The following is a 25,343-nucleotide window of genomic DNA, read 5'->3' on the forward strand; positions in this document are numbered from 1 at the left end:
TTCCAAAAAGAGAGAACAGAGAAAATGAGGAGAATCAATAATCAGAAAACAGTCAAGAATTTTCAGAACTGATTCACAACCAATTCAGAACTGACAACTAGCATTTTCAGATCTGGAAAGAATAATGCACCCCAAAGAAGACAAAAAATACCCCCCAGATACAAGACAGTAAAACTGCAAATGCCAAAATCAAAGAGAAGATCTCTAAAACACCAGGAAAATCTCCAGTTTATTATAAAGGGACAATAATGAACTGAGAATACATGTCTCATAGCCACAGTCTATGTCAAAGGCAGTGGAAAATACGTCAAAGTGCTGAGAAAAACAACTATCAAGGTAGAATTCTGACCCAGTTAAATCATATTTCAAGATGAGAGAAAGATTTTTAAAAATTTCAGACATTAAAAGCCTAAACACTGCCAATGATGCACTTTAAGAAGTTAACTAAACCCCAATGGAAAGAGTGAAATGAAAAAACTCATAATGATTAGGAAAGAGAGTGGCAAACATGCAGGTAAATCAAAAGAAGCACTGACTTAATAGAACATAATGGTTAACTTTGGGGTGAGCTGTGAACAACTTGGTTCTAAATTATTTGATGAGAAAAATACATGACCGTTAAATAAAAGACAGTGAACACAGAGCTTAGAAACCAAGAGTAGAGAAAAGAAGGAATGAAAGAAAACTCATTGAACATATAAAAGGCAGGAAAGGAGAAAAAGTACCATTAGAAAAGCAAGATGAATAAAAAGCACAAAATGAAATGGCAGAAATAAATATAAATATATTGGTAATTACTATATCCATAAGAATAAACTCACCAGTTAAAAAATATTTTTCTGATTTTATTTAAAAAAAAATCTACCTCTCTGATGTTAACAAGAAACACACTGAAAATATAAAGGTTAAAAAATACCTCTCAGGCAATAGGAAAATCTGATCCTTCCCCCCAACAAAAGATGCAGTTTTCTTAGTATCAGACTGGATGTATTTCTAGGTGAAAAACATTACTAAGCACAAAAGGAGTCACTATATAATAATAAAAGGAATGATTCACCAGGAATATTTCAACTACAGAATTCCAAGGATAAATTTAATAAATACACAACCATAACCAGTGAATTCAATATACAACTTTTGGTAATCAATGGATTAAACAGAAAAAAAATTAGTAAATATTTAAAAGATTTGAACAATACAATTAACAAGCTTGACCTGATAGACATACACTGAACCCTAAGCACAACAATTTGGAAACATATTCTTTCCAAACATACGTGGGAAATTTAGAAAATTTATCACATACACGCAGATCATAAAGATTACAAACCACTGCCTCAACAGTAACAATCAGTGTCATAGAAAATATATTCTGTGACAAAAATGCAAGTAGATGAAGAAAGTCAAGAGTATAAGGAAAAAATTTAAAAAGCTTGAAAAATTTAAGAGAGCTCTGAGTTTAGGGGAAAGGAAGGTATTTTTAAAGAACACTATATAAAATATGAATGATAACAAAAATACTATTTATTAAGACTCTTCTTAGGCCTCCCTAGTCCCTGAGACACAATAATATTGAAATTAGGCCAATTAATAACCCGACAATGGCCTCTAAGTGTTCAAGTGAAAGGAAGTATTGTATGTCTTACTGTAAATCAAAAGCTAGAAATGATTAAGCTGAACGAGGAAGGTATGTCGAAAGTCAAGACAGGCCAAAAGCTAGGCCTCTGTATCAGTTAGCCAAGCTTGAAAACAGGGAAAGTCCGTGCAGGAAGTTTACAGTGCTACTCCAGGGAGCCCGTGAACGTGAGACAGTGAAACAGCCTTACTGCTGACATGGACAGAGTCTGAGTGGGCTGGACAGATCAAACCAGCCACAACACCCCCTGAGCCAAAGCCTAGTCCAGAGCAAGACCCTAACTCTATTCAATTCTATAAAGGCTGAGAGTGGTGAGGGAGCTGCAGAAGAAAAGTCTGGAGCTAGCAGAGGCTGATTCTTGAGGTTTAAGGAAAGAAGCCGTCTCCATAACATAAAAACAAAATGAACCTGATGTAGAAGCCGCAGCAAATTATCCAGAAGATCTAGCTAAGACAATTAATGAAGGTGGTTACATGAAACTACAGACTTGCAGTGAACATGCAACCACTCTGTATTGGAAGAAGATGCCACCCAGGACTCTCATAGATGCAGAAGAGAAGTCAATGGCCGACTTCAAAGCTTCAAAAGACAGGCTGACTCTCCTGTTAGGCGCTAATGCAGCTGGTGACTTTACTGTTGAAGCCAGTGCTCACTTACCCTTTTGAAAATCCTAGGGCCCATCGGAATCATGCTAAGTCTACTCTGCCTGCACTCTGTATATGGAACAAAGCCAGGATGACAGCGCATCTGTTTACAACATGGTTTACTGAATATTTTAAGCTCACCGTTGAGAACTACTGCTCAGAAAAATTCCTTTCAAAATATTATTGCTCATTATCAATACACCTGTTCACCTAAGCACTCTGAGATGGACAAGATTAATGTTGTTTTTGTGCCTAATGAAACAACATCCATTCTGCAGCTCATGGGTCAAAGAATAATTTTGACTTTCCTATTATTTAAGAAATACATTTCATAAGACTATATAGCTGCCATTGATAGTGATTCCTCTGATAGATCTGGGCAAAAGTCAGTTGAAAACTTGGGAAGAATTTACCACTCTGGACACCATTAAGAGCATTCGTGATTCATGGGAAGAGGTCAAAATGTTAACATTCACGAGAGTATGGAAGGAGCTGATTCTAACCTTCATGAATGACTTTGAGGCGTTTAAGACTTCAGTGGAGGTAATTTCTGCAGATGTGGTAGAAACAGCCAGAGAACTAGAATTAGAAGTGAGCTTCAGCATGTGACTGAATTGTTGTAATCTCACCATAAACCTTTAATGGATGAGGAGTTTCTTTTTAAGAATGAACAGAGAAAAGTGGTTTCTTGAGATGGAATCTACTCCTAATGAAGATGCTGAGAAGACTGTAGAAATTATACCAAAGGATTTAGACTATTACATAAACTTAGTTGATACAGCAGTGGCAGGGTTTGAGAGGACTGACTTCAACTGTGGGTTAAAATGCTATCAAACAGCACTGTATGCAACAGAGAAATCATTTGTGGAAGAAGAGTCAGTCAATGCGGCAAACTTCATTGTTGTCTTATTTTAAGACATCACTACAGCTACCCCAGCTTTCAGCAACCAGCATCCTGATCAGCTGGCAGCCATTAACACTGAGCAAGGCTGTCCACCAGCACTAAAGATTAGGACTTGCTAAGGTCTCAGATGATGGTTAGCAACTTTTAGCAATAAAGTGTTTTTTTAATTCAGGGGCGTACATTGTTTTTTAGACATAATGAATGCTATTGTACACTTAACAGACTACAGAATAGTGTGTAAACGTAACCTTTATACGCACTGGGAAACCAAAAAATTTGTGACTTGGTTTATTGGGATATCTATTTTATCACAGCGGTCTGGAACCAAGCCTCCAGTATCTCGGAGGTTTGCCTGTATTCTGAAGTAGACTACTTTAAGATGCATGCTGTAATACCAAGAGCAACCACTAAAAAATAACTAAGAAAAATTAAAAATTTCCTCAGAGGAATCAAAATGGCATATGAAAAATATTTATTTCACACAAGAGTGGGCAGTAAAGGAGGAAAAGGATCAAAACTGATGAGACAGAAAACAAACTGCAGAATGGCAGATATAAAAGGCAGAGAGGTTAGACTGAATAAGACAAAGACCCAATTACATCCTATGTACAAGAGACAGACCTGAGATTGAAAAACACAGGCTGAAAGTCCAAGGATGGAAAACAGAGTAATGGTTAGAGAGCTGTAATAAATAAGACTGCAGTACTGGCATAAGGACAGGTAGTGAGATCAATGAAAGAGAATTAAAAGTCCAGAAGCAAACCCTTTCTTTCATGGTCATTTGACTTTTGATAAAGGTGCCAATACAATCCATATGGGGTGTCAACACAATCAGCTATCTATAGAAACTTAAGATCCTTACCTCACACCTTATAAAAAAATCAGCTCAGGATGGATCATAGACTTAAATGTAAGAGCTAAAACTATAAAACTTTTAGAAAAAAAAATAGGAGAAAATCTTTGTGGCCCTGTGCGGGGCAAAGAGTTCTTATAATATCAAAAGCATAAGCCATAAAAGAAAAGTGATAAAGTGAACTTCATTACAATTAAAAACATTAGCACTTCAAAAGACATCATTAAGAAGATAAAAAGACACACATACAGACTATGAGAAATATTTGCAAATCATGTGTTTGATAAAGGACTTATAAACAAAATAAAGAATTCTTACAACTCAGTAAGACAAACAATCCAAATAAAAAAATAGGCAAAAGGCTTAAATAGACAATTCCTCAAAGAAAACATGAATGGCAAAAAAGTACATAAAAAAGTGATTAATGTAAAAATCACTATGGAAATACAAGTTAAAACCATAATGAAATATCACTGCACACATACAAGAATGGCTATAATCCAAAAGACAGAAAATATCAAATGTTTGTGAGGACAGAGAGAAACTGGAACTCTCACACACTACTGGTGGGAATGTAAAATGGAATAGCCACTTTAGAAAACAGCCTGTCTCTTGAAAAAGTTAAACATTATGAAACACTGAGAGACCATGACATGGATGATGCTCAAAAATGTTAAGTGAAAGAAACTACATGCAAAGATTATAAATACTGTATACTATATATTATGCATACTATACACACGAGATTATATATATTGCATATTGATTTTACACTTATAGATACACACACATATGTGCATGCACACACACAGTATGATTATATTTTATGAAATATCCAGAAAAGGCATATTTTCAGAGGCTGAGAGCAAGTCAATAGCTGTCTGGGGCTGTGAGTGTGGAATGACTGCAAACGGCTTGCAGAATTTTTTCTGAACTAATGGGAATTTCTAACACTGGATTATGGTGATGGTGGCACAACTCCACACATTTACTAGAAGTTACTAAATTTGTACATATAGAATGAAATAGCAAATGGTAAATTTTATGGATGAAAAACTGACTTCAATAAAGCTGTTTTAAAAAAGCTATGGCATTCACTCTAAAACAACTGACTCAGTTTAACTGAAAACATTACAAACCTACCAATTAAATCTGTTTCATTTAAACACAATTAAACATTTGAGGGAAAAACTTGCATAAAATCCTAGCTAATCTATTATTACCAAATCTGTGAATCTAGCCAATTGCTTCAAGAAATAGGCCACTTTAACACGTCAATTAGTGTAATCTGAGTATCATCAAGCTTGAACTGAACTGTTTATAAGACAATGACTTCTACCTCTGAGGATTCTTTTTTTTAGATTTGATTTTAACTGTAGGTTCTTTACTTTGATACTTAAATGGAAGAAAATTCAGAATGCAAATAGTACTTTTAAATGTAAAATAAATTTCCAAATAATTTATCTTTTCTGAAACAGTAAAAATAAAGAGAATAAATGTAGGATTTAATTTTAGAGCTTCATTGACTTTATGGCATGTACAAATTTTTATTTTTTCACTGAATTAGATTCATGTGTTTCAATGAAAGAAAGCTTTGACTCAAACATTAAAAGCTTTCTGTGCAAAACTACCATGGTCTAAAATTATAATTTTGCTGTTTGCTATTGCATTCAAGAAACAATGCAGTTATTGTACTGTATTATTTGTTCCTCTTTTCATGTGATATATAATACAGCACTTACCCTGCTTTCTTCTAGGCTATCAAATGGACCTGGTGGATCATCCAGACAAAGAAATTCTCTCACTGCAAGGCTTTCAAAGGAAAAAAAAAAATTAGCTGGGGTACAAATAAGTTAACAAGAGATAGCAGAAAGCAAAAGTCACTCTGAAGCAATAGTGTTTGAAGCAAGTTGGTTCTGCTGATAAAGGAAAATAAGCAAGATGGGTTATGTGTTTTCACACACGTAACCAAATACAAATATTAAATCTATGGAAGAGACAAAGATGTTAGGTTATTTCTAAGATCTTATAAACATAAATAGAGAGTGTGAATTTATGTTACCAAGGAGCTATACAACATAAAACATACTTCAGAAAAATGGTACAGGAGACCAACCTAAGTGGGAAACAGACACAGTATTACTTTCAAAGAAATACTAATTTGAACTAGTCTAAAAAAGTCATCATCTTGTTATGAAGAAACACAATTTCTAACTTATACTCCATTTGTTTCTTCTTCAGGAGATAATTCTGAAATAACTGAAAAGTATTTACTATGAAATAAGTTAAAGATTTTTTCTTGCAATCATGTTTATTATGTTAATTTAAATATTTTCCCTAGAGAGTTCAAGAGAAAGAATTCTGACCATCCCATTTCTGAATTACTATAAATTTCAGAATAATGAATATGGTATTGTTATATTTATACTTTTCAATGATCACCCGAACTTCCTTCCTTGTTACAAAATACTCCCTTTCTTAAAAAGTAGTTTTGGATTGAGAGACAACTCTGTGTGTATGTTAAAGCACAAATGTGATGCATAAAGGATGATGATGACAGGGGATGGTCATAAAGAGATCAACAGGATTTTTAGTAAAATCTTTCCAAGGAGAAAAAAACAACATGAGTCAGTATAGGAAAGTGTTAAGAAAGGAATTCAGAAGATCCCATAGATAGAAAAAAGGAAAACAAATTTCTGGGCTATAAAGTCTTGATAACACAGATAATAAAAAACACATTCAGGGAAACAGAAAAAACTCAAGTATTCACAATTATGAAATAATAGAGATGGAAGGGATATTAAAGAAGATCTAGTTGAACTACCCATAGTGTGCTGTTTATTTCTTTTTTATGTTCAGCCAAGAATATATCTAAGTACTTCCAGAAATAGAGAATATTTCACCTCTTAAAACAAACCATCCTATATTTGAATAATACTGAAAATTAGAGAATGATTTCTTCACTGAGCTGGAATTTTTTTCCCAGAAGCTTCTATTCATGAGTCTTAGTTCCACTTTTTGAGATTATTCAAGGTAAGTCTAAGTCGTCTTTCACACGATAACCCTAAAATATGTCAAGAATGTTTTATTTACTCTAACCATATACCTCCAAGAAGCAATACTAATACACTAACATTTCCTTTTCTTTTTTCATGTAACATAATTTATTGAGTACGTAAAGCCTACATGGTCTACTGCATTCATGGAGCCAACATTTTCCCCCAGGTTTACTGAAATACAATTGACAATCAAAAACTGTATATACTTAAGGTATACAGCTTGATTCGGTATTTTGTGTATACATTGTGCCATATGAATTACAATCAAGCTAATCATCATATCTATCACCTCAGATAGTTACTGTTTCTAACATTTTCGAAGTACACTGCACACCCCGGGCTTTCCCATATCTTATTTTATTCAATTTCCACAACAATCACGTGAGGTCAGGATAGGCATTATATCTCCATTTTCACAAACGATGATAAAGCTCAGAGAGGTAAAATGACCCACCCAAGGTCGTAAGTACAAGTGGCAGAGCTAGACCTTAACTGACTTCTGGGTGTGAATATGTGCATTTTGCTACTTTTAAACTCTTTTCTCTTTATGTTTTGGTTCACTCGGTTTTTTAATTTTTTTTAATTTTATTTTTTTAAACGGAAGTTTGGGGACTGAACCCAGGACCTCCTGCATGCTGAGCGTGCGCTCTACCACTGAGCTATACCCACGCTCCCGTTTTGATTCTCTTGGATTCCTTCCCCTTGCTGATCACGTCTTTCTGACCACATTCAACTTCTCTGTATCTGCTTTAATCAAGGTCTGTAGAATACTGCAGTTAATCTCATAGTCCAAAAAAGAACAGGACCATTACACATCCTTTTGGTTTAGATATTGTACTTTCTATCTACCCATTATTTATATTGCAAAACCAACTAGGCAGGAATGAGTCACAGGAAACGAATTAATTGATCTTGGGGTTCAGAGGACAAAAGTTTGGATGAAACCCTGAGAGAATAACTCTTAAGATTGAAAACGAAAAGTGCTAAGAAGCTTATAAAAGTGTTTTAAAATACTTTCAGTGTATGACAACCTCATGTGTGAATTATTTTCTCACAGGTTTATACCCAGATTTCCTCATTCTTTGGCAATATTTTTAAGTTCACAATTACTCTAATTATTGGAACGCTACTGCTGAGAAAGAAAGAGGGTAAAGAGATATATGTGTCTCTTTTTATACCTTTTTATACCTATCTGACTAAGAGAAAATCCCATAATCTGGAATTGAAAGGTAAGGGAAAAGTCTCTTTCTGTTCTCTTTTTTATGTAGAGTAACTTGTTCACATTTTGGGGGAAACTCCATTTTAAAATTGTGATCAGTTGTTGGCTTGACTTGACTGAAGGTAAGGAGACCAAAGATAGAATCCTTCAGTATTGCTTTATCAGAGCAAATCTGCCCTGTAACTTAAACTCTTCGAGTCTCTTGAAGAAGTTTCCTTTAAAAAGCATTTTACTGTAATTTTCAAACTTCTTAAAGAACTATTTCATCCAGTGAATCTTCACCTTCTATTTCATTATACCCTCCTTTTTTTCTTTCATAGACATTTGTCTACATTTCACAATTTTTAAAAAGACCAGTAATTTAACAGCTAAATGTTAACACCTTATCTCAAACTTTATATCAGCCCCTCTCCTAAAACTAATGTCTACACGTCATTAAAAGGTCAATAAAGAACTAAGTAAAAAAGGTACTAAAAATACTAGATATGAATTCTGTCAAAACCAAATTAAGCACAAAAGGTCATCACGTGACAATGTTACTGAGGGATTTCAGATAGAAATGTTTTATCAGTTACTATTTCAGAATACTGGTAGTATTCTCTACCAATAGAAAGAAAGTAACAAAAAATTGACATTAAATACAACCCTGAGGATAAGGACTCAGGGATCAAAGTTGGTGACAGTGAGGGTCACAGGGCAGATGGGTTGGTGGGTGTGAGGCTGAAGGGCTCACATGTACTTTCCTGCGGTGGATGTGAAGGCCTGGCGCTGGGGCCTAGCTTACACCCTGATTACCTTTTGCCTGGTTACTTTTAGCCCACATGTGTCCCTATATTTAGTTTTTATCCCTTCTAATACAGAATATATCAAAAACAAACGTTTTATGTCAAGCTAAAAGCCATCTATGCCTCCTCTAGCAAGAGGGAACAAAGCCAGGGTCTTGGTGTTGGCATAAAGGACCTGCGTACATTCAAGTTTAACTGCTTTTCCCATTTGACACTTCAGAAGTGGTACACCCTCCTCCCGTCTACCATGCTGTTTCACGCCTCCACGCCTCTGCTCATGCTCGCTGCTATCATCCCAGCCCATCCTCACTGCCCTCACCTGGCTAACTCACACTCTTTCTTCATGACTCAGCTCATCTACTGTCTCCTCATGGAATTTTCTCCGATAAAATCGCTTTCCACTACACTCTCCTAGGTTCAGTATTGTTACATGTGTTACCATACCACCATAAAGAGAGCCCTTTCACAGGACTTACTTATTACACTGGATTATTTGTCTTGTCTGTTTACCTAGAAGTCTGCAGATGACAAGTTCCAGGACTGTACAGAATCAGAATCAACCATCACAACATGGAATAAGCATTCAGTAAATAATGAACTTATTTGTAAAAGGTATGCAATTAAAAAATTAATGAAACTACTAAGAGCATCAGAACAAATGTCTATCCACTCCTGTAGGTAAACAATATAGTACAACTCTCAAATTTAAGACGGATTTTAGTTTTCAATAGATACTCCTACTTCCACAAGAAAGTAAGCTGAGGCCAGCAACAAGAAGACCAAAAGCCTTAGGAGTTAAAAGAAGGTTAGAATCGGGCTGTTTCTGATAGTATGACTTCAAGTTTCATAAAGAAGCACAACAAAAAGAATAGGATATGAGAAACTTAGAGATGAAAGGGGATTTTGAGAGACCATTTAGCCCAATGGTCTGATTTTCTAATTGGAGACACTGATTAAGATCAGTTAAGTAATTGCCTAAAATTATTTCACTAAGTCCAGAAAACTGAATTTTGCAGAAGGTTTCTGAGACCCAATTTAATTAGGTAAGAGTTTATGGGTATATGTATATAAAATATTTGGCTTTATTACATTTTAAAAAAACTATCCATAATTGAATGTCTACCAAACTGACATGTTGTGGTAAAAATCATCCAGCCAACCAACCTTAGCAATAATGTGTTCATTCTCATGAGCTGGCGTTATATAAGATATTAGATTTATAACTAAGTCCTGCTAACCCAACCTCTCTTATAACATCGTCACATTTAAAAACAACTTACGCGCATTAATAAAATTTCCTGTGAGAAGATGTGAAAGTGTATAAAAAACAGTTTAAGTATTCTTATTGAAAAACTATAGATTTATTGAATTTTACAACTAAAAGAGACCTAAGGGCATCTAATCCAACATATCCCGTGTAATAATTCCCTCTTTAATACCACTGATAGTTATCTAGGCTAGTCTCTTCAAACACTTAAGGTAAACTTACTTTCTCAAAAGGCAGAACATTTTTATACATGACAGCTTGAATGGATAAGCAACTCTTTTTTATCTGAGCTAACAGAGGCTTCCTCTGACTCTGTTATTCCTAGTTCTACATGCTAGTCTTGCTATTCAAAACGAGGTCCTTAGGCCAGCAGTGTCAGCCCCTAGAAACCTGTTAGAAATGCAGATCTTCACTTCAGACCTTGCTAATTCAGGATCTGTATTTGAACAAGATGTACAATACAGTTGGAGAGGCACTGCTTTAAAGATAAATATCATTTGATTAATCCTTTTCCCCGGAACAGTCTCTCAAATATGTGAAGATGGTGATCATCTCTCTCAAAGAACTTTTTCTTTTCAAAGGGTAAATATTCTCATTTCTTTCAACTGTTTCCTCATGTAAGTATCTGAATTATTTGAATACTGTTTTTATTTATTTTTTAACCACAAACTGCTGTTAATTCAGATCCACCTGAACTGCCTTTTCTTTTAATAGATGAAGAATTTAAGACACTGAAATTTGGCACTGAAGCCCTTATAGATGAATGGTGATATCAGGAAAAACATGATTTTAACGCCTGTTATTTTAAGGAATTAAATAGGCAGAGAAATTTGGTAAATCAGGATATATGCGTAGTAATCCTGAAAACAGAGAACAGTAAAATATTTGCTGTGCTGAGTAAATGATGTAATTATTTCAAAGTAGCCCAAGCCAGAATAAAACAATAGCTGTATTTTAACTGTAACAGATTGCACAATATACCACCTTCCCCCTCCACCCATCATTACACGTCCTTCACCTTGACAAGCTGAGTTGTATGCTGTTTCGGGTCTAGGGCTGTGCCTACTTGCTTCTGCATTTGTATATAATATTCTTTCTTGTTTGGAAAGTCCTTCCTTACTTCTCTTTCTTGGTTCAAATATCATTAATTCTTTAAAATCAAGCTCAAATGTTACCCTCTAGGAAGCCTCCTCTAATTCTCTCAGTCAAAAGTTCTCTCTCTCTTCCTCTTTTAAAAGAGATCTAGCTCTGTCCATTATAGTTTTGGGTGTGTCTTCCTCCTATTCAGTTTTCTTGAATAAAGGGTTAGTACCTAATGCACCTTTGTGTATTAATACTGTATTGTGCTGTAATACTTCATATACAGTAAAACCTAAATAAATATTCAACAAACAAACAAAACCAATAATAAATCCTTTTATTATGAAAATACTAACATTTTAACCTGTTTTCTTACTTTGTATTCTCTAAATGCATCTGAAAGTAATACTCTCTTAAAACACTTAAACCAACAATCCTTAATAACCCTTGGGTTCTCATTTCTTTCACTTCTGCTTTGTTACAGTTAGAGAAGTTGTAGTATTAAGTTCTGCCAGTTGTGTAATGGCATGCTCTTAGTCAACATGAAGGTTATGAAGAAACTGCGTTGTGAGGTGCTAAGGAATCAAAAAGGAAAGTGAAAGAACTGTATAAAGAATTAACATTAAATCATTACTTGGCCATATAAAGACAGTAATTTTCTACACTGCCATTCCAACTATCAGGATGCTGACAAGTATGCCAACAGACAATGTAAACTAACTGATATTTTAAGTAGTGATTCTTAAATATGTAGTTTCATGTTTTTATAAAGAAGTGTTGGGATTTTTATCTTTTCTCCTTTTCTCCCTTAGGAGACGTTCATAAATGGATGTTTGGCAACCGCAGATTTTCTAGATATTTACAAATTATTTGTTCTGACTTGTATTCACCCTCCTACTCATAACCTTAATCTAGCCTTCAGGGTTCTCAAATCCCACTTGCTACTTCGGTATTGCCTGATTCACTGCAAACAGGACTGGTCTTTCCTTTCTCTAAATTCTTGCTACTTTCATAATCTGTATCATACCAGGTAGCATTTTAAAAATTCCCTTATTTTGTTCAAACAGAAGCCTAATTTCTTCAAATGAATTTTAAGATAAGCCAGTATACCCTAAGCTTCTTTTATACCCTTTTTGGTATGACACAGGGCACACACTTAAGGTACAGATTAATAACTCTTCCCTCCCTCAACTTACATTTTAAACAATAATTTATTAAGAAATGCTTAAATTGTGAAATAAAAAATGCTGCTCATCACCCACAAAAATGATAGTGAGTACCCTAGAATAAATAAGGCATAAACACTTCAGACTTCCATTCAAGTTATCTTACTGCATTTCTTAAATGTCTGAGATATGATATGACAAAAAGAAGCAGGCAAGTAAATGTGAGGAACATAGATGCTTTCGTGCAAGACATTTTAGAATCTTTAGCAGAACGTCAAATGAAACTTTTCCCTAACTTATCTGACCAAGAAACCTTTCCTTCCCTGAAACACCTATTTATGAATTGAGCAAGACCACTATCGCTGTTCTAAGGAATACAGCTTTAGAAACAGGGTCTTGATTGTTTACCACACAGAGCTCTACTATCAATAATTAAAAAAAGATACATTCCAACCAAGATACACTTTTACTTTAAAAAAAATCAAGAAGTCACAAGAGGAGTTTATCAACAAGGTTCTTATCATTTAATATTTCGTTAGATCAAAAATCTATAGAATAAATTTGACTTTAATTCATCATATTTTCATTCAGAGACACAAAGGTATAGCGAATAAAGAACAAGAGACTAAGAAAAAATGGCGGAAAAAGTGATGGTGGCTTTCTTATCTGTTTTCCATCCTTATGTGAAAAACTGCTAAAGACAGTTACAGACATAGGTCTCCATACAACACACTCTTGCTGCACTGCATATGCTCCCTAATTTTTTCAAAATGGTTCTAATTTATCTGATAATGTAAGTTCCAAAATTAGATACCTAGATGATATTAAATCATACAGCAATTTTATTGTGTGTGTGTGTGTGTATATATATATTCAGATACAAAAAACCCACACAGATCCATTCTCTCCCTTTTTAATGGTTTCCAGGATTTTCATTTTATCTTCTATATAAATTAACCTGACTTCATAGTTTATATATTTTTGCATTACTTTGGAGAAATATAAAATATCAGCCTCAAAATTATATAGGGTCATATTAACCAAAAACCTACCTTTGCGTTTAAATTGTTACTAACATACTACAATCAAGTTTATGACTAGGTGATATGAATATATGGCACACTGAATTTTCAACTTTGCTCAATTTTTGGAGTTGTTAATATAAATTAAACACCAAATGAAGTCCTTACTGAAAAAAAAAGCAAGAAAATTACAGTTAGTGCTTTATTAAAAGAGGATAAGTACTTATGCACCTACCCTATATTTTTGTGGTTGAAAAAATATGGTCCTAGATCTATTCTTTAGTTTAAACCAGTTATTGGAATGCATTTATAACCTCTTATTTCAATTTGTTACATACCAGTTAGCAATGTCCTTGTGAGCTACTAAGTTTTGAAGAAATGCTTGTAATCCTAATTGTCTATCTTCTAAAAAATCCGCATTGTAATTATCTTTAAACCAGCGTTTTGGTGGAAGTGCTAATCGAAAGCCTGGAAACATCTCTTTTAACTGAAAAAGAAGAAAAGAGAAAAATGCAATGTTCAACTCTATTATACCAATTCTACAAAACCTTTCCTGTTGATTATGTGAACCTATCCACAAAACAAGCTTACAATGAAAGAATTAAATTCAGCTAAGCTTTCTATGCCTTGTTTTACTTCTTGATTTTTACCAGTTGTGTTTGCATAGGAGTTAGTTGTTCCACACCCTTGCTAACACTCGGCATTGTCCATCTTTTTAACGGCCCTTCTAGTGGGTGTAGTAGTGTTTCACTGTGGCTTAAATTTGCATTTATTCGTTGACAAATGGTGTTAAATATTTTTTCATGAGCTTGGATCTGCATATCTCCTTTGGTAAATTGTCTATTCAAATCTTCTGAATCTTCCTCTTAAAAAAAAATTTGGGTTATCTGTCTTTTTATTAAGTTGCCAGAGTTCTTTATATATTCTAGATACAAGGCCTCTGTCAGGTATACGTATGACAATATATTCTCCTAGACTGTGGCCTGACTTTTCATTTTACAGTCTTAACAGAGAATTTGTAGAAAGTCTTAATGTTATCTAATTCATCCATTTGTTTTCCTTTTATGGGTTATGTTTTTTTTAGATACTATCTAAGAAATCTTTGCTCACTTCAAGGCTGCAAAAATTTTCTTCTATATGTTTTTCTGGATGTTTATCGTTTTAGCTTTTACATTTTGGCTTATGATCCACTTTGCATATTTGGCTCAAATTTTACTTTCTTAGGGAGGACTTTCCCACCTTCTAAGCTAGGTTAGATTTCCCCTTATATACTCTGATCAAGTGACTATAACCGGATAACAAGCTACCTCAAAACTCAGTGGAATAAAATAACCATTTATGAGGCCATGGACTGTGCGGGCTGGTAATTCACACAGGGCACAGTGAAGACGGCTTATCTCTGTCCCACAATGAATTAGAACCTCAGCTGGAAGACCTGAAGCTGGGAGCTGGCATCACCTGAAGTTCACTCCCACATATTCAGTGATGCTGCTGGTTGTCAGCTGAGACCTCAGCTGGGGCTGTTAGCCACAAGTCTAACATGACCTCTCCATGTATCTTGGACTTTCTCACAACATAGAAGCTGGGTTTCAAAGGGAAGCATCCCAAGAAAGCAAGCTAGGATGAAGCTGTATACTCTTACGATTTAGCCTTGTCACACAGCATCTATTAGAGGACAGTTCCACTGTCCTCTGTTGTTTAGAGTAGTAACAAGCTCACCCAGGTTCAAGGGGGAGGGGAACAGATTCTACGTCTTGCTGGTTAGTGGCAAGATTCTGGAGGAAGAGCATATAGGACTGAGAATATCACTGCAGACACTTTTAGAAAAGACAATTTGCCACACATTCTCATATCATTATTTTTTAAATGACATTTATCATGATGTAAATAATGCTTATTTAATTTTGGACTCTCCTACCAAACCAATCATTCTCAACCTTGGCTGCACACTAGAATCACCCAAGGAACTCTGAGTAAGAACACACAGTATAAAGACTTGTGAGGGCTCAATTGGGGAACAACTCTCTCTTTTCTGAGGATGATTAATCATGACCTTATATTAATGACTGTGTCCTACCTCTGACATATCTGGATTTAATTAGTTGGGGTATGGACTGGCATAGTAATTTTAAAAAGCTTTCCAGAGAAGTCCAAAGTACAGCTCAGGTCGAGCACCATTTTACTACACTGCAACGATTACGTCTTAATCATAGTTGCAATCAATGTCTAGCATAATGCCTGCTACATTACCAACAGTCCACAATCTATGTCCAATAAATGGATGAATGAAATGAAACCATGTACATTCACATTTCTATACTTAAATATAAGACAACATATCACAAGGTAAGAAAAAAGACTAGCAAAAGAGAAAAACTGACAAGATGAAATGTTAAGCAAAGACATAAAATATAACATTCTGTCTATATTTCTAAACTGAAAACTCTGATTTCAAGACATAGCTAGGTATTTTCAGTCTTGGGAGTCTTTTGTTGTTTACTATGTTTGCAATGAAAATAATAAAAGCCAGGAGAAGGAAATAAAAAGTTTTTTTAAAATTAATTTTAACCTTTAAAATTTAAATGTTACCTATGTTCATAAGCATGGTCAGATTTTTTCTTTCCCCCGTTAAAAAAAAAAAACAAAAACAAACAAACAAAAACAACAACAACAAAAAAAAAAACAACAGAGGGAGTTGTTCCACAACTGAGCTCTTACAAAGTCTTTCTATTATGGGCACTTAACTCAGTAATTTTACTTTGAACAAAGTACAACCTGGGGACTATACATTAGCTTAAAATAACTTTAATAAATGCTGGGTTTTATGTTTCACTAAATTAAACAATAGATTTTCTGGGAAAATGACATAAGAGGCATTTGATGTTTCTTTAAACAAGACTTTAAAAAAAGTAATGCACATGTTTTTGGGATTAAGATGAAGAACTGAGCCCACTCAACTAATTCTGTCTTCTGCAGCCCCACTAAAACTACAGTGAACAGAAACAAAAATAACAATGACAAAAAAAAAACATACTGGAAACTAAAACCTGGAGAGGAGAGTGGTAACTGACTCAGGAGAGCCAAGAAAACCTGAAATGTATGAAAATCTGCACCAAGTTGATATGTACAGAGACCTCGAATTGCTCATGAACTGGCAACACAAAGCAGGAGATTGGAAAATACTTCTCTGGAGAGTTTGATCAACCCAAGAGGAATGACCTACAGATCCTGACATCAGAAGTTCTCTAACAACCCTCCCCATTCTACAGCGAATCTTCAAGTCAACGTAAGCCTCATTCGTGGAGTAAGAGATTCCAATCAGCTTTTAGTGCCCAACTTTTAATCATGACCAGACAACCAAGAATTACTACACACTATTACTCAACATGGAAGACAAAGATAAACAGATAACGGTAACTCACAGAACACAGCCAACACTAGGAGAAAAAAAACCATAAAAGAATAAAAAATCATATAAAAACTGCTAATACATTCAGTGAATTAAGATACTATATTCAAGAAATAAAAATAAGATGACAAAAAAAGAGACATCCAGAGGATAAAAAGCTGCTCTTAGAAAGAAATAAGGGAGTCTCCAGCAAAACAGGAAAAAAGAAAAAGAGAGGGAAAAAAGAAAGAGGAGGAAAAGATAAGGAACCAGCCCAAAGGTCTATTTTACAAGAGAGGTTACAGAAAAAGAAAACTGAGAATACAGAAAGGAGGAATTCATTAATAAAGCAATTCAAAAACACTTCTCTGATCTGAAGTTGCTGACACGATGTCCAAGACAATGAAAGAAAAGAAACCTACAAAACGGCGTTGTGAAATATCAGATTACTTATACAGAGAACATGCAACAGACTGCCAAAGAAGGAAAAAATAGGGGATGAATGATCAAGACAACGAACAGCTCTGGACTTCCCAACAGCAACGCTTGACACTAAAAGCAAGATGACAATAGCTTAATGTCTTGAAAACTTTGAAGAAAGGTATTTCCAATCTAGAATTCTATACTGAGCCCGAATTTCCATCAAATATGAAGACAGAGTGAGAATATTTTTAGACATGTGGGGTCCGAAAGAGATTGCCTCCCATAATTTTCCTCAAGAAGCTACTAGGGGAGGAGTTCTACTAAAAGGAAAGAGTAACTCAAGTAAGAAGATGTGAGATAAAGGACACAAGACCCACCAAAGGAGAAAAGTGAAAAAAAATCCCCAGAAAGACAGTGAGAAGCAATCTTAGGATGCTACTTAAGAACTACATGCTGTCAGTCAGTTCGGGACAGTTCAGGACAGTGTGACCCAAAAGACAGACTTGTTGAGGATTATACCACTGAATGTCTCTGTAATGGGAAGATTAGCCTAGATTTTCATATGAACTGGGCTTGTCTTGACAGTGAGCTGGTTATGGTTCTGCTCCTACCCTATGTTCTTCCGCCTGTAATCAACTGAGAATAATCGTTTTACCTCACAGAAATATTCAGCTTTGACCTACTTCTGTGACCTGGAAGTGGAAAATAGTGAGCTTTTAAGCAGAATAGATAGAAAACCCCATTTCTCATGGCCATATTTCTGCAAATCATTCATCACCAGTCTGCCTTACAAGCCTGCCAGATGCCTCAACCCTGAAAAGCCTTATATGTTCCAGATTTGCTATGACTTTGCCCTCTGACTTTCTCGGAAGAAGCTCTTAAAAACTCTTAGAGAAGCTGAAGCCAGGTAACAACCCAGGAGATTAAAAAAAAGAGGAAGAAAAAAAAAATAAGTGTTCTATAGAAAATTTTCTGTTTCTAACCAGTGTTATGTTAAATAATTTTCATTTTGTCGATTGACTATTTTTTCCTCACTACTAGAGACAAGAGGGAAATGTAAGCTCCTCAACGTTAGAATCAGATCTATGCAGTTTCTATACAATACCAAATTCCCAGTGCTGAACTCAAACTACTCATTTCGTAAATACTTCAAGGTTGGTTTCAGAAAATGAAAGATCCTAAGATTTTACTTTATTTTTAACAATTATAAAAATAATAACTACCATTTAAACTCTGTGGCTGCTGGTGTTTTACACACATTTTTGATTCTTGCCAGTAAAAGCAGGGGTTTGCTGCTGTGATGGGTAGAGCTCTTTCTGGTACCTAGAAGACTGACACAGACACTTATTAATTTTAAGTGCCCAACTTGGAGTATCAAAGAGATAGTTACCAGATTTTAATTAAACTCCTACTAACATCTTTCTTCAAAAGCTTAAGAGCTATCTAAATCTCAGCTTACCTAAGATAAGAAACATTTTAGCAATCAAGATGAATCTAGAGAGATAAAGGGAAGTCAACACTAAATAACAGTTGAGTCCTGAAAGAAAAATAAGAAGTCATAAGGGATTAAATAGCTCTAAATCGAAACTGCTAGAGATTAGTCTAAATGAACAAAAATTACAACAATTTTCATAAAAAAGCTAACAATACCCACTTAAGTATCTGGTAACTTCATGAATTATTTTGATCTTCTTGTTTAATGTTTAAAAAAATGAAGAGATGTAAAGAATTACAGGTTTTTAGTCATCAGTTTAAAATAACAACTCAGGAACGTAAACAAAATTTATAAATATTGGTAGAAATACATTAGAAATAATACTTTAAGTATTTTGGAACTGTAAAAAGTCATCTTAACAATACATTAGTTAAGGACAAAATAGTTTAGCATGTTATATTTTACCTTTTCATTTAAACTGAGGTTTTCAGAATGGGAGGAATTTTTGGCAGACAGGCAGTTGCAAAGTCACATAATGAGGTTTCCCACCACCAAACATTTTAAGACTATACCAACTTGAGAAGTTTTGATAAATTCCAGAAGAAGAAGGGGGAAAGGTGGAGAATGGGAGAGGATGGGACCAGTAGAGTTTCCTCTACCAAACATCTGTCACAATTAGGGAGCAATTTCTGGTTCAAGGTCATCTTACTTGGCCTCTCAGAAGCATCACAAACCACCTGCTTCTTTTGGAGAAAGGGTCTTTCTCTTGGCTTCTTAAATACCAACTGCCTCACCTGATTTCCCTCCAGCTCTGTGAACACCTCAGTTGCTGTTTTATTCTTACTGCAATTTACTCAGTCAATTCCCTATTGTTGGAAATTTAGCTTAGTTCTCATTTTTAACTATTAAAAACAAAATGTGGATGAAAACAGTAAGTAAAATGCCATGTTAAGTATCCTTAGGGCTAAATCTTGCCCATATCCATAATTTCTTATATAGGAGAAATCCCAGAAATGTGATTATTGTGTCAAAATTATGCACAGCTTTAGAGTGTCCTCCAGGAAGACTGATTTTCCAACAATGGATATTACCATTTAAAGCCTATCAAAGTGGTTTCTTAATTTTCTTTTCCTGGCATATTTGTCATATTAAATGTTCTCCAAATTTATTGGTCGTTTATATTTCTTCTGTGGATTACCTTGCTCATATCATTTGCTAAATTTTCTACTTTCTGGTTTACTTTTTTTGTTAGTTGTTTTTAAGGGTTCTAAATGTATTGAGGTTTATTATTATCCTCTCTGTTTCACATGTGCAGTGGGCAGAATCTAGATGGCCCCATGACCTTTGCCCATGGTGCTGCCTTGTGATTTTTGTCATGTTACACAGCAAAAGGGATTCTGTAAGATGCAATCAGAGTTACTGTTCAGTTGACCTTAAGATAGGAAGATTATCTAGGGGAGCCTAATCTTATCATATGAGCCCCACAAAGGTAGAGCTTTCTTCCTGGCTGGTGACAGAAGAGGAAGTCAAAGCACAGGAGATATTCAAAGCACAAGAAGGACTTGACCTGCTGTTGCTGACTTTGAAGACGGAAGGGTCCTGTGCAAGGGCGGGAGAGTGGTCTCCATGATCTAAGAACAACTTCTGGCTGAGGACCAGCAAGGAAACAGGGACCTTGCTCTCACAACCACAAGAAACCAAACTCTGCCAACAACCTGAATGATATTGGAAGCTGATTTTTTTCCCAGAGCCTCCAAATTAAGAGGCCAGCCAAGATAATACCTTGATTTTGACCTTGTTTGACCCTAAGCAGCAAACTCAGCCAAGCAGTCCAAATCTAGAGATAAGGTGTGTTTTAAGCCACAAGCATGTAATAATTTGCAATAGAAAACTAACACAATATGCTAATTTTTTCTTGTTCTTTCTTTGTAGGCATATGATTTAGGAGGTCATATTATACATAAATATCTTTTCAAACTCACAGATTATAGAAAAATCACTTATTTATATTTCTGCTAGCAATTTCAAGGTTTTCAAACTTTTATACTAAAAGTGCTTGCTTGTTTCCAAAAAAAAAAAAAGGAAGTTACATATAGAGATGAGACTTTGGCCTATTAAAATTAATTTTCTTAGGAAATTGCAAAGATTTGACTTCACTCAAATAATTGTAACAAGGGAGAAAAAACACAACTGTAACAGCGTAACTGTCAGGAATGGATAATAATTCAAAATTATTATCAGTTTTAGATTTATTAAAGTACTTACTTTGTCATTAAGCCTAGAGAAGTCAGTGTATCTTCTAAAAACTACCCAGCTTTCTTCTGGGGTCTTCTTTACTAGTATTTTATATACCTATGTAGAAAGAGACAATGAGAGAATAAAAACATATATATGTAAAAATAATTAAAAATTCAAACCAAATAATTTAAAAACTTTTACTTGACAACTCAGATCATAAGCAATTATGTAAAAAATATCAAAAATTATTTAAACCATCAAATGTATAAATAATTGATGTAGGCACCAAAAGCAAGATTTTTTTCTTAAGAAACATGACTGACAAATTTGAGACAAAAATGCTTTTTTAGTGCACACTAATAAGAAATGAACTCATTGGCCTCAAAATATTTTATGCTAGTATATTCTAAAATTAATAAAAGAATCAATCATGTTTGAAAAAGCTATAAAAATAGCCACTCTTGTCTTATATAATCAGTTTAATTTTTAAACTCAATAACTGCGAAGGAAAGTTTTCACATAAATTAGATGTTGTTTGAATCTTCAAGGCTGAAATATTAAGGTAAAAAAATACCCATATTAGATAAAAGTTTACATTTCTATTATCTAGGCTATTAAATAGAAAATTTTGGTTGAGGCAAGTCAGTATTTTATAAAAAGCATATAGAAAAAACCTAGATTCCATTTTTCATAATTTTAGAATTTATTGAGAAAGTGCTATTTGTAACAGAATCTCAGAGAAACATATCCTGGTAGTTTCTGGTACAGTATTTTGGGCCAAGCTAAATAGGAGACACATAAGTACTCAAAATCTATCTATTGAATGAGTGAAACTCTCTTAGAAAGAGTAACTTTTTTTCTTACAGTCTACAATCCAATAACTTTCAATTGTAGCTTGTAGCTTCAAAGCTGCACTCCAGACACAAGTGGCTAACTGAACACTCCAAAAGTGACTAGTCCAAACCGCCGTGTGCTGTGAGTGTAAAATACACAGCAGATTTCTAAAACTTAGCATGAAAAAAGATGTAAAAATACTTCATTAAAATGATTTTATACTGGTTACATGTTGAAATGATCGTATCTTAAACATATTACGTTAAATAAAATATATTATTAAATATAATTTCATCAGTTTCTTTTTATTTTGTTTTAAACATGGCTACTAGAAAAATTTAAATTACAAATATGACTCATATTATAATCCTACTGGATGATCTAGAAACAGTTCACTATTTAGGGACTGTAGATCGTCCTTACCATTTGATTTTTCTCCCTTACAGACTTCTCTTTCAGCTTTTAAGGGAGAGAATCAGCAAGGGTTAAGGATGAATCCTTAAGTTGTGAAGTAAAATAAGTGATTTATCTTGAAACATAGAAAGGTGAGGAAGATTGTCTAGACATCCTTTAAAGTCTCCAAAAAGTCCTGATATAAGACAGTCACAAAGGGGATACAAAGGGAACATTCTTCTTACTAATTCAGACAAAAGGGATAAACTGACTTCAAAACTTTTGACTATGAACCACTGACACATGATAAAAATCAATCTCATAATGATTATTCGGTTGATCTACATATAATACATATTAACTTTATTTTGCTGTTTTAAAAAAAGAACCCTCTGGTAACTAACTTCTCTTCACAGTGGTCTCTGAACACTCCTGTTTCTTGAGGAAAGACAACCGATTTCTGTATTTTATGTTTTTGAGAAAGCTCTCCTGCCTTTCTACCAGTTTAAGTAGTGTTTCAATGAAAACTTTATGGACAGTAGATGGTTGCCTCCTCTATGTTCTAACAGCACTGATTGTCTCTACTCTTTATTTGAAACTTAGTATATACTACTTTGTGCTGTCTATCTTTTTATGTTGATTTTAAGTAAACAATAACAAATATAGATGCATACACTGAGTCATAAACATACATACAGAAAAACGCAAAAATCTTAAGTATACTACTTAATGAATTTTCACAAAATAAACACACTATGTAAATTCTACCAAGAGCAAGAGACAAAATATTACCGAAGAAGCCCCACCTCATAACTCATTCCCAGTCCTACTCACCACCCCTCCTAGTCACTTTTGTTTTTAAACACTTTTCAAACACTTGACACTCTCTGCATAAAACCTTGCCAGTGCATCCTAATACTTTCTTAAGAGATCGATTCAAAGAAATATACCTAGGAAAAATTGTTTTACAAACCTAAGACTCCCAAGCTTGTTAATTCCATCTCAGATCTCTCCCCTAGACTCAACATTGAATATACACACATATATTACATAAACATGTGCACACACTCACATGCACAGATGCACACACATACCTGACACCTCCGTTTTGATGTCTAACAGACATCTCAAACCCAGCACATCAAAAAATAAAGCCTGATCTGCCCCTCAAAATCTGCCATTTAATTAAATGGCAATCCTATTCTTCACACTGTTTAGGCCCAAAACTTTGGGATCATCTTTGATTTCTCTCTTCCCCACATCTCAAGGTTCTACCTTCAAAATATATCCAGAATCTGGTCACTTCTTAGAACCTCCTCCACCATCTGGTCCACACCATCATCATGTCTCCCATAGATTACTGCAGGAACTTCTCTTCTGTTTCCATTCTTCCCCCACAAAACCTAGTTTCAACTCAGCAGAAGAATGAGCCTTTAAAAAAATTAAGTCAGATCATGTGACTTTTCCCTTTAAAGTCTTTTCAAAGATTCCCATCCCATGCAGGGTAATATCTAGAGGCCTTATAGTGGTCTGTGTGTTCTACCTAATCTGGGTGTCACACTCTCTCGCCTTCACTTGTTATCCCGGTTCCTACATTTCTGTCCATTGCTTATTCTGCTGTCAGCCACGAAGGTCTTGGCAGTGGTGCCACCTGTCTGGAAGCATTCTCCCCAGACATTCTCATGGCTCATTCTCCCTTAGTGCTGACATCTTTTCTGTGAGGCCATGACTGACAACACAATATAAATTGCAACTCCAGTTTCAAGAAACTCTCTATTTTCTTTAGTAGTACTTATCACAATGTGACATATCAGCATTAAAAAAAAAAACATTGCTTATCTATCTTTCATTCATTCAGTCCAGCTGCTGTACCTTATTACCTAGAAACGTGCCTGGCATATGATAGGTACTCTAAAAAAGTTAAAGTAATAAATGGATTAGGTTTGTAGATTCAAAGACTCAGTACTGTCAAGATGTCAGTTCTCCCTAGGTTAGTCTAGAGATTTAATACAATCCCAATGCAAAAGGCCAAGACAATCCTGAAGAGGAACAGCAAAGCTAGAGTACTTAACCAGATACCAAGACCTACCACTAAGCTTTAGACAGTGTGGAATTGGTAAAGGAGGGAAAAATGGAACACAGAAACAGACCCATACATTTATGGTCACCCGATTTATGCACAGACAACAGTGCAAATGCTAAGGAGAAAGAGTTGTCTTTTTAATTAAAACTTGATTACTTGATCCCATATAGAGAAAAAAAAAAAGTCTTGACCCCTTCTCACACCACGGACAAAAGTCACAGATTATCTACAGATCTAACTGTGAAAGGTCCACCAATAAAGCTTTTAGAAGAAAACACAGAATAACGTATCTGTAACCTGGGAGTAGGCAGATTTTTAAAAGTGCTAATCATGAAAGAAAAAAATTAATAAACTGGGCTACATTAAAATGAAGACCCTTTGATTGTCAAATGCATCCTTAAGCAAGGATAAGGCAAACCAGAGTGACAGGTGATGGTCGCAATACGTGTTCTGAGAAAGGACTTAAAGTCCAACATGTATAGGATACTACAGATCAAAGTGCAAAGGATTTCCCAAAAGAAAAATGAACAAAGGCCTTGAAGAGACACTTAGAAAAGAGAATAGCCAAAAAAGGAAAGTCTTATATGCAAATTAAAAGCACAAAGCGATACGGTTCCACCCACTAGAAGAGCTAAAATGAAAAGGAAAAATACCACATTTGGAAGGTGTGGAGTAAGTGGAACTCTCTGACACTGCTTAAAAGAGTAAAAATTAGAACAGCCACTCTGGTACATTGTTCATCAGTATCTTCTAAAGCTGGGCGTACGATCCAGCAATTTTACCCCAGGCAGCTTTCCAACCGAAATGAGTATGTGTGTTTACTGAGTGATAGGTACTAAAAGGTTCATAGCAGCGGTATTTGTAGGAGTCCCAAACTGGAAATTATCCAAATGCTGTTCAACAGTAGAACGGAT

General features: G+C 34.8%; 1 protein-coding gene across 2 annotated transcripts in view; it reads right to left on the reverse strand.

The window, feature by feature from the left end:
• SNX16 (sorting nexin 16) overlaps positions 1–25,343 on the reverse strand; it is a 32,494-nt gene that overhangs the window by 4,425 nt on the left and 2,726 nt on the right. For both annotated transcript variants that reach the window (XM_010979381.3, XM_010979379.3), the window contains 3 exons: positions 21,147–21,233; positions 13,974–14,122; positions 5,780–5,849 (listed from right to left, as the gene is read on the reverse strand). In XM_010979381.3, the coding sequence (XP_010977683.3) occupies positions 5,780–5,849; positions 13,974–14,122; positions 21,147–21,233 (306 nt within the window). The remainder of the gene's footprint in view (positions 1–5,779; positions 5,850–13,973; positions 14,123–21,146; positions 21,234–25,343) is intronic.

This window comes from Camelus dromedarius, chromosome 30 (assembly GCF_036321535.1).
Source record: "Camelus dromedarius isolate mCamDro1 chromosome 30, mCamDro1.pat, whole genome shotgun sequence".
Taxonomy (NCBI): Eukaryota; Metazoa; Chordata; class Mammalia; order Artiodactyla; family Camelidae; genus Camelus; species Camelus dromedarius.